The following is a 17,049-nucleotide window of genomic DNA, read 5'->3' as shown; positions in this document are numbered from 1 at the left end:
TAATGGTTTGCTCTCTTCCAAGTGGCGCATCTGGCCTTCATGACAGAGACGGCTCCCGTCGATGTTGCTATGAGACACAGAGGGTAAGTGACCTGCCAATCACCCTAGTCTCGCTCGTTGTGATCAGATGGAGAGCGCCGCAGGGCGCACCACACAACATTTATCTTGAGCCGACTGACAATTGGTGCAACATGCCTCATTGATATGCCCACACAGCCTCGCGGTAACCGCGAAGACAGCCTGTTAATGACCAAAGTTTGGTCGTGTATCCCTGGCAGTCCTGCCCCATCAGACGTCTGATCTGCCGGCAGCCTGGCCCGGAGGGCTTTTGGCCTAGCGCCTCGTGTAACTCTTTGCAACTTGTACACTAAACTTTCTCTGAGGCAGCTAATATGGATGAAAGATAGAACCATCGGAATAGGTAGTCTTCTGCCTGCTCAGCCATTTTATAGTTACAGGTATTGAAAAATCTTTTGAGATAGAAGATATCCTCACAGGCCCCTCCTCATAGAAATTGAAAGAGGACTGTTCGAAGAGCCTCATAGTAATAGAAAGAGGACTGACAACTTCAGCAGCGGCCATCTTGGCATGGGCAAACGACCAACAACCTTCTCAAGCTATTCGGCTGATTGAGTTCTGATAATCCCCACTGTACAATGGATGGCGTAATTTTATTTAAAGTAATTTTAATCTGTTATGCAATATTGGTCATTTAACAGGGGGCAAGTCATCATCTAATGCAATGACACCACATAAATCTTCCACACCCCAAGGTCCATATCCAATGGCGCTTTAGCTCATTCTTCTTGTAGGCCTTGCCCATAGGTCAAAACTTTTTGGGCTCAGTCTACTTATACAGTTCACTAGACCCACCCTATTAGTGACTAGAACTGACCCAATAACTCACCTTCCTAGCTCTCTGCCCTACACCCACCATTGCTACATATATCACCAGTCCTACTGAAGGCTCACTTTTCCTAGTAGGTTTCAATGCCTTTAAGATTACTTATCCCCCTAACCGGTCTAAAAATGCTGCTAAGAAATTCAAACATAATATAATCAAAAGACACCGGAACTGCTTATATCTGATACTTATTTCTGTCTATCTAATGGCAACATCCTGAACGACTTAATCTTTTTCACGAACAGAAGAGCCCAATGGAGGAAAACCCTCATATCCTTATTTCAGGTCAAACAGATAAAAAAAAAACACCTCATGGTTTCAGGCTTTCCGTTACTTCCTCTCCAATCTTCAAAGCCGATCTCACTATTCCCATTTACAACAACAGGATCGTTCTAACTCAATCATCGGATCAAAATCTAGAGCAGTTTGACAAACTCTTTATGAAGATTAAAAACTCATTAGCTCACAATACTACCTCTTTGCGACAAGAGCTAGCGCTAGCAACCCCAAGGGTACCCCAAAGCGTTGTTCCCAGTTCCTCTTCGGATACACCTCCCTCCTCGCCCTCCTATCGACCTTCATTCCAGATGGGCAGCGGGTCGAATGCTGCTCCCATTGCACTGCCAGTAACCCTTTCACCAATACCAACCTCTCTATCAAGGCACCCTGGTACACAGTAAATCCTCAGTAACCAACTCTCCCCCCTCTCGAACCCCTCAATACCCCCACTGACCCATCTGGCACTCAAGATCCTTCCTCCCCACCAGTTTTCCCCACACAACTTTTCCCCACACATCTTCTACCCCTTCACCAGCACCCAGACTTGGTGGCAAGCTTGGACAAACTCCCCCCTCCAGAACCTCTCAATACTGCCACTGACCCATCTGGCACTCAACTAGACCGTTCCTTCCCGCCAGCTCTCCGTACACAACTTTTACCCCTTCCCCAGCACCCAGACTTGGTGGCTCGCCTGGACGATTTATCCCTCCAGATGCACCTTCTCACCCTCGAACTTCACGATCTGAAATCCCTCTTATTGGAACACCTCCCCTGGATAAGTTCCCTCCTCTCTGGTACGAATCGGCCCAGAGCCCCGGCTAGCACAAGCGTTATAGCTCCCCATGACCAAATCTCTCCCATCTCTAGCCCTAAAACCGTACCCCTACCTAATGCACCCTGCCGTCCCAGAAGATCGTTGGCCTCTCTCGCGCCCAACGATATCGATGACTTACTCAACTCTTACTCACTTATCCTAGACACCAACAAGATCCCTACGGGGCAAATCCAAGCCATTCACGCAAACTCGAACAGAGAACCCCCTCACAACCTTACAGTCATAAACAACGACAACCTCATGAGAGTGAACATCATACAGACTCCTCCCTCCCTGTCTCCGGTACAACTTAAATGAGTACTACTCAACTGCAGGTCAGCCAGCAAACACGCCTCTGATATCTTCGACCTCATCCAACACAATGAGATAGACATCATCATCCTCATTGACACTTGACTGAATCCCTCTTCCACTCCTATCCTAGACCTCTTAGTGACCCCTACTCACGACATAGTTAGTCTAGACAGAGCTTTGAAACTGGGAGGTGGATTTAGAGCAGGGGTCTCCAACGAGTAGCTCGGGAGCTACTGGTAGCTCGCCAGCACCCTCAAAGTAGCTCTCAGAGGTGAAGACAAGCCAAGCCAATCTCAGAGAGTCAAAGCATATAAAAGAAGGCAGGACCGCTCATCACGAAACACTTAGAGTGAAAACCAACCAAACCAATGGCAGTGTCTTATAATTACTCTCATACACTAACTGTGTTGGTTTTATGGGTTTTGCTCCATTACCATCCATATCCACTCTAAATCCAACTCACAAGGAGATTGGCCATGTTATACCCCCTGCTCTATCAGTAGCTCAACACATGTGAACCATGCACTATCAAAGAAAAATGGCAGCAGTAATCAGTGCTGACCCACCAAAATATAGGACTGCAGGAGCCAGGGTGAAAATGTGCTCGTTGGTAACATGATCAGCCTGAGAGCTGAGGAGAGCAGGGTATGGATCCAGAGGAAAGAAAAATTAAGAGCCTCGTCTACATTTATTTATGTGTGTGTATATCTGACATAGTGTCTCACTAATAAACTGTGCTGTTTCCTGGAAGCTACCCCTAATGTCAAAGACTGTCAAATTTGTACGCTGGCCCACATCATACGGGATTTATCTCTGGCACAATAGTGTCTGTGCATGGAATAATAGTGGCAATGGCATAATAACAGCCATCCTTTACTATAATGGCCATATTTTAGTCTAGTTGTGTCATACAGGCTGCCATCATTGACATATTAAGGAACATGACTGGCTTACTTTTTTCCACCCCTGACAGAAGGATGACTGTTCCTCACATAATAATGGGCATGACTGCTATATGGTGAGCATCCTGGATGTTATGGCATTCTGCCTTGGCACAATGGTGCCCCTGTTATAATGGTGGCCATTAATGGCATAACATAGGCAATCTTGGTGTTATAGTGAGCATCCATGACCTATGTTTGTAATACCTTTTATTCAAAGCAAAATATGTTCATGTGAGGCATTTTTACATGGTAATACTCGATGAAAATGACATGCTGTTAATTGATTACTGTATTTTCTAAAAATGAAAACTGATATTTTAATGGGAAACATTGTTTGTTTAGAGCCAGTTTTACTTCTGCAAAATTGAGTTTGTTTGCCCAAAATGGAAAGTGGTATTTGATAGAAAAATTTGTATTTTCACAAATTAAATATGCTGACAAAGGCAAAATATTGCAGTTCTAAAACACATTTAAAGTTGATAGCTGATTGATAATTCAAGCTGAGTTGGGGGGAATTGTGAATGTGGTTATGACTTTTGTGCTGCAGGGCATGTGATGATTTGAATGTTACTTCATTAGTCAGGTAGAATCATTTAATACTGAGAAACATTTTCCTCATATCTCTTTTGGTAACCTTGTCTGGAATGCATGGTTGTCACTCCTAATCATTCTGTTTAGGGAGGTCATAGTGTAATGTTAACATGTGTTATCACTATTTTAAAGGATAACATTTGCTAGTAGTTCAGCAGGACTTTCCTTGAACAGAAGTAGCTCTCAATACAGAAAAGGTTGGAGACCCCTGATTTAGACTGTATACATCGGAGCACTCTCGCGGTCTCCCTCTCGGAGTCTTCTACGTCATCCTCTTGCGAATACCTTTGTCTCAACATCTCCAGTAACAATCATCCGGTGGGCAAATTACACACATTCTATCACCCCCTGGGGACAACCTCCCCTTCATCGAACAATTAATGGAAATCATCTCTGCCAATGTCGACTCCGTTCTGTCCCACATCTACCTCGTGATTTCTAAATCCACTGGTCTAACCCTACTGACCAAGCTGTAACTTGCCTCAAATCTTTCTTGAGTGATCACGAGCTGATTCAACATTGTGACCGGCCAACCCATAATAAAGGCAAAACTCTGGACCTCATCACCACAATGGATACCATCACCCCTTGTGATTGGTCCGACCACCACAGCATCTATTTCCATATTAACATGGATGTGTCTCTAAGAAAGGGTCAACCAACAAAATCGAAGATCTGGAAAAGGGAACTCAGAGACATCAACATAGCCGATCTAGCAACCCACTGTATAGTTGCACCTCTCTTCCCAAGTCGACATGTCTGAGGTTCATGTACCTACTGACATCTACAACTCTACTATCTCTAGCATAATGGATTCCGTTGCTCCACTCCAACAAAAAAATGTCTCAACAAAAACATCCAAACCATGGTTCAACTACAACTTAAACTCGGAACGTCACAACCTTAGGGCTATCGAACGAGCCTGGAGATCCAAACCATCCACGGACCAGCTAAAAATCCTTAGATCGGTTAGGTGCTCCTATAACAAGCAAATCAAGAGAGCTAAGGCGGACTATTTCAGATCCCAACTTAATAAGGCCGCAAACCGCCCAAAGAAACTGGTTAAACAGCAATCGGTGGAAGCACCAAACCGCCCTGACTCTGAAATCAGCCCCCCCTCATGTGATGATCTGGCTGCTTTCTTTACTGAGAAATCAAGATTCATCAATATTGAACTTGATACCAAGCGGGCCCTACTGCTATTCAATGGGTCTTACTCCCCGCCCGGCCCTTACGGACAAGATTGAACAGCTGAGCCTGGGCATCAATAATAATGCCTCCTGGGACACCTTCACCCCCCCCCTCAGTGAAAGCGACATTAAAAAGGTTCTTCAAAGTATCAACCCTTCTAATCACTTCAGCGACCCGTTGCCACCTTCCATCTTCAAAGAAATCGAGGATGTTGTCTGTCCCATCTGGACAAAGATTGTCAACGCGTCTCTGGCACAAGGCTTGATCCTGGAGTGCCGAAAAGCAGCTCAGTAACACTCATATATAAAAACCTACTGCAGACAGCGCTGACCTCAACAACTTCCGCCCTATTTCCAACATCCCCACCTTCGCCAATCTCCTAGGAAAATGCGTCCAGTCTCAACTCTGTGCTCACATTGAGAATTTCCATTTCCTGGACCAACATCAATCTGGCTTTCGTAGTGGGCATAGCACCGAATCGGCTCTCACTCACCTTATGGATGACATTTTAAAAATGCTTGATCTAAATGAATCGTGCCTCCTTATCCTCTTTTTTTTTTTTAAAAAACCTTTATTTATGTCAGTCTGGAACACAGCTATTCAGCCGACATCCCGAAGGTTCGGCAGCCAATTAAGTACAACACATGGAAGTGTCCATAGCTCTGGTACAGGAAAAAACACAGGTTCCTTTTTTTTTTAAAACAACCTAAAGTAAATAACACAAGCAAGGCAGTATACACAATAAACTCGTGCCAGTTCCCGATGGGGGCGCGGCCCCATTCCCAAAGTCAGAACAAAGCCACCGGTCGGGTGGATGAGGGAGAAGCAGAGGCGTTAACATTCTAGCGTATAATCATCATAGAAATCCCAAGTTGGAAGTGAAGCTAGGGGGAAAGTTGCTCCTCTAACGGTTCAGTGGCCGGGGGCAGACATATATCACCCCTATACTGGTTCCATCGCCCCCATATCTTATGCCATTTCTTAGGCCGCCCCCGGGCACTATACACAGTTTTCTCCCTAAACATGCTCCAGTCCATATTTTCCATCCATGCTTCCATAGTGGGAGGTCTCTGAGAACCCCCACAGTCGCGCAATATCACGCTTCGCCACCATATTTCCTAGGGTCACCCATTGAGTCTGCGCCGCATCATAGTCAGTAGGACCCCAGACATTCAAAAGACAGCGCCGTGCCTCTGGCAGCAGTGCAATGCCCGTGACCTCCTGCATCACAACATGAATTCGCTTCCAGAACTCCGTGATCACACTACATTCCCATATGATATGTAGGAAGGTGCCCACCATCCCACAGCCCCTCTTACATAAGCCATCCTCGGAGAAACCCATATGAATCAGTCGGGGCCCCGTGACATAGACTCTATGAAGTATCTTAAGCTGTACCAGCCTTAGTCGTGCCGGGATCGCGACCTCCTTAGGAGAGGAGATGGCATACTGCCAGTCCTCATCATCCAGTTCAAGGCCGTCCCTAGTCCACTGATCACGCACCCCTAGGAGGAGGTCAGTCTGGACATTAACAAGCTTCTTGTAAATTAAGGAGATTGTACTCTCCGGCATATGGCCATCCAGGATCCGATCCTCCAAGGGAGAGGACTCAGGCACAGTCTCCCCCTCGACGAGGACGGACCGCAGAGCGTGGCGTACCTGTGCATACCGGAAATATTCCGTACCCTCCAGATCGTACTCCGCCCGTAGCTCGTCAAACGATTTCACTCGTCCCTTAACCAGCAGGTCCCCCACCCTGGATATCCCAATCAGGTCCCATTTCTCGAACCCCTTCATGTGCCAAAGTTTCCCCAACACCTCAGAGTCAAACAGCGGAGTAGCGAGGGTAAGCCTATCCTTCCAACCCAGCGAGTTCGTAACAGCCTTCCACACGTGCACCGCCGTCTTGGTCGGCCCCGTGAGGGACCCATCCGTTGACCTGGAGTAGAGTGCTCTAAAGTAATTACCCCCGCGCAGCAACCACCGATCCATAGCGAAGCCGGGGCTCAGCGCCGGACCGTAGACTCCATGGTTGATCGCACTCAACTGAGTGGCCCAATAATATCTTCTAATGTCAGGAAGCGCGATACCCCCATCGTACCACGGAAGGGTCAGCTTTGCAATAGCTATACGCGGTCAGCCATCCCACAGCAACGAGCGCTGGAGGCTCTCGACCTCCCGAAAATAGCTGGCCGGGACCAGCTCCAGGGTATTCTGCAGGGCATAGAGAAAGCGGGGAAGAGACATCATTTTGAACAGCGCGGCACGGCCTAGGAGGGAAAGCGGCAACCGCCGCCAACCCGCCACATCCCGCCGCAGGCGCGTCAATGGAGGGAGCAGGTTTCTCTCATATCGAACACTTGGATCGGTGGAGATATAGATCCCTAGATACAAAAAGCCCTCCCGGGCGATCTGGATCGAGCAATTCCGCGGGAGAACAGGGACGTCTCCACTCAGGGCATACAGATACGACTTCCCCCCAGTTAATAGTAAGACCCGAGTTCCTACCAAAAGAAGTCAAAATGTCACAGACTACTAAGAGAGACTTCCTGGGTGAAGTGAGGTATAGCAAAATGTCGTCGGCATAAAGAGAAATGCGGTCCTCATGATCTGGTGACCATCGGATCCCCCTTATGTCCGGGTGCCATCGTATCCATGCCGCCAGCGGTTCAAGAGCGAGGGCAAACAACAACGGCGACAGGGGACAACCCTGCCTGGTGCCCCTCCCCAGCTCGAACGGGCAGGACGCCCTACCATTGACCGCGACTTTAGCCAAGGGTCCTTCATACAGTAGTCTCACCCAGCCAACAAAGCCAGGTCCAAAGCCGAATTTTGCAAGTGCAGCCCACAGATATGCCCACTCTACCGTGTCAAAAGCCATCGTGGCGTCAAGTGCAGCCACAATGGTCGACTCCCGCAGCGTCCCCGTCCTTGCGAGCACGCCGTGGATGCGCCTAAGATTCAACGCAGTGTTACGGTGCGGGATGAAACCGGATTGGTCCGGGTGGATCAGGTCCCCGATCACCCTGATCAAGCGGTTGGCCAGTATCTTAGCGAGGATTTTCGGCTCGGCATTAAGTAGCGAAATCGGCTTATATGAGCTGCATTTATTCCTGGGCTTGCCATCTTTGTGGATGACCACAATAGTCGCCAGGCGTTGGTCGAATGGCAGGCATCCCATCTCCCGCGCCTCTACAAACATAGCTCGCAGATGTGGAGCGATCTTGTCCGGCCGGAGTTTATAGAACTCAATTGGCAGGCCATTCGGGCCCGAGGCCTTGCCCGGGCGCAGTGAACGAATAGCACCCGCGACTTCGTCAGCTGTGATGTCACCATCTAGATCTTCCCTGCCTATGTCAGAGAGGCAAGGCAGAGCCAGATCGCGCAGAAGTTCACACGAGTCCTCCACCGGCTTGTCCGACACAGAGGTATAGACCGTGCGGAAATAATCTGCGAAGCACTGGACTATGCCATCCGGCTCAGTGACAATAACGCCATCCTCGGTTACTAGTTCTGGCACCACGCGATTAACCCGCTCTTTTTTATCCAGCCACGCTATTAATTTCCCGGCCTTGTCCCCAACATCGTACAGTCGCCCCTGCTGCTCCCTACTCAGGGCTTTGGCCGCATTCGTCACTAGGGCCTTGTACTCCGACTGCTTAAGGCTCAATTTATGCAGCGTTGCTGCCGTAACCTCCTCCTCCAAAACCAACTCTAGAGCCGCTATCTCCGCCTCGATCTGTGCGACCTCCGCATCCCTCTCCTGCCTCTCCTCTCAGCACAGTTTTAAACGCTTCCCACAAAGACACCGCAGACGTGACCGAGCCTAGATTTTCCTGGAAGTAGAGATCGACCGCCTTCAGCACCGCGCTACGAGTCCTAGGGTCACGGAGATACCAGGGGTTAATCGGAGCCACCCTGCCCACCACTCCTCGACCAACATCCATACAGATCCACACCGGCGAGTGGTCGGAAATACCCCTAGCCATGTGCCTAGCCTCGGACACAAAGGAGGCGTGTGCAGCCAAAGTAAGTACATAATCAATTCTAGAGAGACTGCCATGCGCCCCGGAGTGGAAAGTGTACTGCCGCTGAGTGGTATGCAGCAGTCTCCAACAGTCAACCAGACCAAGGGTATCCACGAAGTCTGAAAGCCATTTCTGCGCCCCCCCAGAGCTTCTTGGCGGGTGTCTATCAAGCAATCCGGAGCCAACCGCATTAAAATCACCACCCACCACCAACATTCCCTCTGGGAGATCCAACAGAGCCCTCCCCAGGTCCGCAAATGTGGAGGGCTGCAGCGCAGGAGGGACATAAACAGAAACCAAGACCAGCGTCCTGCCCTCCCACCTCCCCGCCACAGCCGCAAATCGCCCCCTGTCATCAACAGTGGTGGAGTCAACCTCAAACGGCAGCGAGGCCCCAACAAGTATTCCAGCCCCTCTAGAGCCCGAGGAAAACCCCGAGTGTGCAACGAATTTGTAGCCCTTCCTGTTGAGTGCGTAGCACGTGTTACCTATCAAGTGCGTCTCTTGCAATAAAACTATATCAGGGGAGCATCGCTTCAGAAATTGCAGGACAATCCCTCGCTTAATACGATCCCCTAAGCCGTTAACATTCCAACTGAGTATCTTTAAGCCCCTACCCCCCATTCCGAAATGTAAGGAGACCTCCACCCCCCCGTAGAACCGCACTCGAGCTACAGAAGCTTGCATCACTACGCCTTGCAAAACAAAAACCAACAACAACCACCTCAACAACCCCATTCCACCCCCCACCCTGCACCCCTGCGTAAGCTTAAAAAGCCCCCCCCCCCAACTTGCAGTGTGCCTGTCGCCCTATTCTAAGACTAGTCTACAAAAAGAACCCCAGAGGAGGAAAAAGCTCCCTTCATACCCCCGCCGCCCCCCGGGCTACTACCCTCCCGGAGAGACCGAAAACTGTGATTCACTGTCCTGGGCAAAGTCAAAATGATCTAGCACCAGAGTCCTCACTCTTGTTCATCACTGCCATCTTCTGCTCCACCAGCATGCTCCCCGCTAGTCCGTCGTTGGGGCAATGTGTCCAGCCAGTCTCCGACCATGTCCGGTGATTCAAAAAAGAAAGTCCGCTCTTCATACACCACACGCAACCTGGCCGGGAAGAGCATGGCGTACTTCAGTCCCATCCCTCTTAGCCTTCTCTTAACCGCCAGGAAGCTCTGCCTTTGCTTCTGCACCACCTGGTAAAGTCAGGATAAAAACTCACTGTGGTGTTCTGGAAAGTCATCGGGCCGGACACTCGTGATGCTTGTAGAATGGCGTCGCGGTCCCTGAAATTAAAGATCCTGGCGACAATCGGTCTCGGAGGGGCCCCCACCTTGGGCCTCCCACCAGGGACTCTGTGGGCCCGTTCAACAGTAAGGAACTTACTGAGGCCTTTGGGCGCCAGATGGTTTACCACCAAGTCCTCCACGAACAGGTCCACCGACTGTTCCTCCGAGTTTTCCGGGACCCCAATAATGCGCACGTTATTGCGCCGTGCCCGGCCTTCAAAGTCCTCCAGCCGTCGGGCAAAGAGGTCGTTTGCGGTCCTCAAGTTACGGACTTCCAGCTGCAGATCAGAGACATCTCCCATGAGGCCAGAGGTTTTAAGGTCCAAAGATTGAACCCGTTCATTGGTTTTCCCCAGGTCTGCCCGAATCAAGTTGACGTCGATCGAGATTGTGTTCACTTTATGTGCCAGGGTCTCGAATTGCTGCCCGATAGAGGACTGCATCCCCTCGATGGCCCCCATGATATCCTGCAGGGTTGGTTCCGTGGCGGGGGGCAAACCATCTTTCAAGGCTTCCAGTGGCTGTCCCGATCCGCCCGGTGACCCCTTCTGCTGGGCATAACGATCCATGTTGTTGGTTTGGGTGTATCCTCCCCGCCTGGTATTCTTGGGCTTCTGTTTTTCGGCTTCCGATTTGGCCGACATCGTGATCTGCTGCAGAAACAGTCCCCTTGCCCATCCAGAGAAGACGACAATGCAACAAGTGACCGGCGCGACTCACTCCCAGGCCAGGGCGCGATGAAAACAGGAAAGCGACAGCGAAAGTGATGACACCGTCCTTCCGATGGCTCGCCCCTCACACGGCCGCTGTTGTTCAATTAGTGCTCGGGCACCGTGCCAGCGCAAGCCCCGGGCATCTTCCGGGGAGTAGGCCGCAAACTTCCATGTGGCACAACTTCGGCCTCCGGTGGGCGATTTCAGTCCGGACAGCGACGATCACCTCAGCAACGGCTCGCCTCCAATATTCCAGGTGTTAAAAACAGGATTCTTCACAGGATATTTGCCGGAGGGAGCGAGGGTCTCGGGAGCTCTGAGCTCACGCGGCCATCTTGATCACGCGCTAGGCTCCTCCTCCTCCTCCTCCTTATCCTCCTTGACCGTTCCTCTGCGTTTGACACGGTTAATCACGACAACCTCCTATCCATCCTAGAGCACAGGATGGGATTGTCTGGTCGGTATTGCAATGGTTCTCGTCTTTCCTCCATCACAGATTCCAAAGAGTTAAGGCAAATCACTCTCTCTCGCAGCCATCTCCAGTATCCATGGGTGTGCCCCAAGGGTCCGCCCTATCTCCCATACTCTTCAACTTGTTCTTGGAACCACTAGCTAGTGCACTAAATTCCATGGACATTCACTTCCATATGTATGTGGATAACACCCAACTCTATCTGAAAATCTCCTCCCTGGATAACATCACCTCACTCAACACTACACTACACTGACTACTCAAAACTGGTTAACTATGAACCACCTCCTGCTCAATACCTCCAAAACTAAATTCCTTCTCATCTCTCCACCAAATCACACCCCTAAACTAGACCTTTGGGTGAATCACCTCACTGCCTTCAATTGCTCCCCCCTCGTTATTGACTCAGCTAAATCCCTCGGAATCACTCTGGACAAGCACTTGAACATGAAGGTTCATACTAGCAAAGTATGCAAGGGAGATAACCACCTGTTGAGGATACTCATGAAGCTCAAACCTTTCCTCCCACAAGCTGACTTCAAACAAGTGGTAACAGCGCTGGTTTTGCCAAGACTTGACTATGGCAGTGCTACGCTCTGTGGTCTCCCCAAATATAACTTGGCCCCACTAAGGGCCTCATTGAACGCGGCGGCCAGACTGGTTCCGGGTAGCAAACGAAATGCGCACATCTCTCCAGTTCTAAAATCCCTAAATTGGCTGCCCTACGAAGCGAGAATACAGCTAAAGATTGCTTGCCTAGCGCACAAAGCCCTCCATTTCAAACCCCCCAGTTATCTAGCGCAAAAATTGGAACTATCCGGAGGGGCTAGAACCTCTAGGAGTGTTAACTCCCTCCTCCTGAAACCTCAGATCTTTCGTAAAAAGAGAACATGCCACCGAGCCTTCTCCAGGCTCAGCTCCGAAGATCTGGAACTCCCTCCCACTGGAAATACGTAGAATCTCCTCCAAGGATGCCATCAAATTGGAAGTAAAAAGATTTCTTATAAACAAGTTCTTACCTTAATAGGTTGCTGGATCGTCTGCCCTAACGCATTGGACTTACACCTTTAAGGCCTTGTGCTGGATGCTATTCCATCTTGATATGCACCAGTTATGTCCTTATTATTCTGCTGATCCCGTGTTCGTGTAACCGTTTGTGTCCTGTGAGTTCTATTTTGATATGTGATTTTGTCGGTTTTCCTATTTGACACATGTACTACAACTGTTACCTTCCTTTCCCCACAACTGTAAAGCGCTCGGCTATCCCTCGGGATCATGTTCGCGCTATATTAAACTTTATAAATAAATAAACCTTTTGTGCTGCTAGAGCTGTGAGTGAGTCCCCTGCCTTGGACACTAGGGATAGGCATTTAGAACTAGACGAGTTAAATACAAGAGAAAAGAAGACTATTCACATGAATATTAGAAGGCACAACACTGAAAATCACATTCATAACTTTATCAACTTACCATGAAAGGGCAAAGAAAATGCTACTGACTCTGCGTAGGGCGATTCTTCAGCTCCAACTATGGCTTTAACTCTACCCCAGTAGTTATCCTTTAGGTTCTTCACATTTTTGGAAAGGTCGCAAAAGTGTTCGGAAATATTCCTGCAGGCCTTCACAACAGATATTTTCCCACTTCTGCAATGTGCATACAAGACTTTTAGGTAATGTACTTGTTAAATAACCAAAACACTTGTTGATATGGCAAACTGAGAAAAGAAAAGTTCAGTAATTAGGAGTTCTGTGTAACTTTCATGCAAAAAGATCTGTCTTTGTGATGCCAGAATGAGCCGTGCGGCTCTCGCAACATAAAAACATTTAGTGCGACAATCAGCATGTATTACAGTCAAATCAGAATCCATTCTGCTTCTACTATGCTATTGATTGCAACAAATTCTGACGTTCTGAATCTTCACAAAGTCAAAGTTAGTGGAACTTTTTTTAGATTTAAATGTCTGAGGTTCCCACTAATATTGTTACAAAGGTTTATTAGTGAAAATAAATTAATTGACCAGGTTTAAAGTTGCATCTTTTTATTGAATTGTCTATTCAGTTCCAGATATTTACCATTTCAAGTAATTCCAGAATTTTTTTTCAGAATTCAAACAAACCGATAACACACCAATGCATTTAAAAAACAATAAATTGTCCAAGTAAGCATGGTCATGAAAGATAGCCTCAAAATACATGATCTGATGGGGAGTTGGAGAAAGGACTGACCTCTATAAAAGACAGGGAGTGGTAGAGAGATGATGGAGAGATAGAATGATAAAGAAAATTGGATAGGGGAAGGGGGAGAGAAAGGGAAAACACACCAGAAGGTAAGAATAAAAAGCACTCTAGGGAACACATGAAGCGAGGGGGCAGAAAGAACAGTGCATGGTTGGGTTCGTGTGGGAAGGAGTGTGCACATGCACCAATGCCCAGGAGCCAGGTGATCCGCTCCTTTACCATGTTCCTGACTACATTTCCTGACTTCTAGAACTATTGTCAAATGCTGCACTGAAGCAGCCAAAGGGTGTCATGTAGCATTTTACCAAAAAGAAAACAATATAATGTAAACCATGCCTTGTTAAAGCAAGTAATAACTAACACTTTGGTATTATTCCTGGACGCCTCTGTACCTTGAAAAGTAGTGAGAGTAAGATGCCCAAAGGCTGAAAGAAGCACAGGTGCATAGTAAACCAAAAATTGACCCATGACCCAGTTTCTTACAGATCAGTGGTTAACCTCCCATTCCTCACCAAGCCATTAAAACAGCACAGCTTCAGAGCATCTGGGTAGGGAATAGAGCTTGTTATACTGTACTGTAACATTGTCATAATAAAAGCACCCTATACGAAGAGGAACCCAGAGCTTTTATTAGAAAGGTCCAGCACACCTGCTCTTAAGTGAGTAAGCAATCTATAAACAGGGGGAGTGCGCAGTTCCTAAGAATCCAGAAGATGAGGGGGACAAAGAGGGGGAGGAGCTTTGTTGTGTTCCAGTACGAAGAAGATGCTCAAATAGGAGCAGGTGCACACACACACACACACACACACACACCCCGGAAGGTGTCATGCTTCATCAGTGGGCTTGCTCCTCGTCGGGCCGGCGCTGTAGAATCCGACAGGCACCCACAAAGGGGCTCTTTGCCGGAGATCTTTTAGTAGCTGTATGCTGAAGTGAGGGGGGTGGGGGTTTTGTTTGTAGTGTGTGTGTGAAGTGATGTCAACAGGAGTGAGTTAAAATAGGTTTAGGACTGTTCATAGTCAATTAACTTTATTGATTGAGCTCACTAACTCAATTAACAATGTTCTGCTCATTCAGGGTACAAAGGTCCTAATAGGCCTAGTAAGTGTCTTATTTAAAAATATATGTTGTCAACATGTTTCTCGCCTTTATCTGGCCAATTGGATCAAGCGACAATTCTTCAGGACCTAACAGCAACAATCTACACTACTCGATGACTGGATTCCTTACTCTATTTGTCGTGCTTATAGTAATCAGTCATTTAAAAGGTCAAACAGATAATTGTACCTTTAACCGGATCATAATCCCTAGTCGAGTAAGTAGTAGCCCCTTGAGGAAGAGGTAGAGTACAACGCCTATTAGGATCTCAGATGTGTCGTGGCATCCTTCTTCAGACCTACCCTGGCTCTGCCTGCCACCGAGCAACTATACACTCCGCTCATTTATAAATTGCATATTTAAAGCACCACCATACAGTCTGTAATCCAAGTGCTTTATTGTTAGTCAGAGATACAGAGAGACCCAACTGCTCCAGCCAGGCGCAGCCAACAATCTCAAACTGCCGGGGGCATGGCCAAGCAGCGATCCACGATGGCCGCGTAAAGCTCTGCCGCCCGATCTTTCCCTAACGACTATCCGGCACATTCATCCGTGCCTTCTGAGAACGGTTTCCCACATCGGAGCATTAGCGTGCAACATCCTGCCCGCTTCGACCCGTGTCCGACGCCTGGGGCGGAGTTATAAGGGCGAAACCAGTGAGGCCTACTCACCAGCCTGCAGCCGGGACACAGTACAGTGAGGCTCAGGAGCGCGGCTTGGCCGGGCCGGAAACCTCCCAAGCCCGCAGAGTATCGTCGACCGGAAGGGACTGCCATCCGCCCTATAGCGACTGGGGCCTCGCCGCTACTCCACCCACTCCGGTTCCAGCCCAGCGGCGGGCCTTACAATTGCGGGAGCGGATGTGGTGGGGCCCGCCGGAGGCCGGGAATCGCAGTGCGATGGGAGCCAGGGCACGGACTGCCCGGAACGGAGACTCCTTCCCTGGCATGAGACCTGTGGTAAGCCGACGCGACGGTGGATCTCCACAATCCCCCCCCTCCCCCCCCCGTGCACCAGGACCCCGCCGTGAACGTCCGCGGGTGTGACCCGATGCATTCATCCAGCCCGGCAGGAGAGACTCGGGCAGGGCGCCGTCCCTTGTGGAGAACTTGAAGCCCGTGGGTGACGGGAGGTGTGCTTAGAGGAACAGGGGCACACCTTCTTGTTGCATCCCCCTCCCGTCCCCTGAGGCCAATTTGAACAGTGATTCCCAATCCCCGGGTGGCCTGCTATACTGACTCTCTGCACTCATCATCAGCAACGACCCAGGGAGTGTTTTGGCTGTGTGCTCTGCACCCTGCGCTGGGAGGTAGACGCTCTGGTGTGTTTCCTCGGAGGGGCCTGTGGACAGGAGACATCACCGCCCCCCCCCCCCCCCTCACGGACAGTAAATGCGCAGAGCAGTGAATTGGCTCTGACCTAGGGGAGGGGACGCCTTGAATCCAGCTGAACTGAAGGTTTGATCTTTGTCAAAGAACCGGCACCTGTGTTTACACCGCATTGAAGGGGCCCCATGTGAGCTATCCGGGTCCGTGCTATTTCCTCCATCACCTGACCCTTCGGGACCTGTGGGTCCACTGATCCGCTAACCCGTGGACAGCAGCTTGCAACCTGCGCAGACGTCTGCCCTGTCTTCCCCTGTGGGGCCCAAACAACGACTCAGCTGCACAATGGATCGTGGCAAAGGCTCGGGGTCTCAAGAGGACACAAACCAATAAACTGGACCGCTACACAGTTTCTAAGGACACGCCACAGAGCAGGCTCTCCGGAGGGGCTTCCCAGGGCAGCCCAGGGGAGGAGGAACCAGAGCTGTCCCTGAAGGACCTCATGGACGCTATCTCTGGAGTAAAATCTTCTCTCGAACATAAAATGGACACTATGGCCATCGACATAAACCTCATCAGGGCAGATATGGGGAAGTTGAACGAAAAGGTGAAGCAGGTGGAGCTCACCACCACGAGTCTCGTCGGCGATGTCACACAACTCCAGGGTGCAGTCCGTGATTTACAAGACTCTTGCAAGCTCAACGACCTGAAACTGGATGACTATGAAGGCCGTCTGCGGCGCAACAATCTCCGCATCCTATGTGTTCCTGAGAAATCGGAGGGGCAGTCCCCTGACCTCTTTGTCGAGGATCTTATACTGAAACATCTTCAGCCCAAAGGCCTCAGCAAGTT

At 49.4% G+C, this 17,049-nt stretch overlaps 1 protein-coding gene across 1 annotated transcript in view; it reads right to left on the bottom strand.

Moving 5' to 3' along the window:
* IFNGR1 (interferon gamma receptor 1) overlaps positions 1-17,049 on the bottom strand; it is a 240,652-nt gene that overhangs the window by 86,727 nt on the left and 136,876 nt on the right. The window contains exon 3 of the mRNA XM_085612500.1: positions 13,008-13,180. Within this exon, the coding sequence (XP_085468626.1) occupies positions 13,008-13,180 (173 nt within the window). The remainder of the gene's footprint in view (positions 1-13,007; positions 13,181-17,049) is intronic.

Source organism: Triturus cristatus, chromosome 6 (genome assembly GCF_964204655.1).
Source record: "Triturus cristatus chromosome 6, aTriCri1.1, whole genome shotgun sequence".
Lineage (NCBI taxonomy): Eukaryota > Metazoa > Chordata > Amphibia > Caudata > Salamandridae > Triturus > Triturus cristatus.
This window is presented reverse-complemented; position numbering and strand designations above follow the sequence as displayed.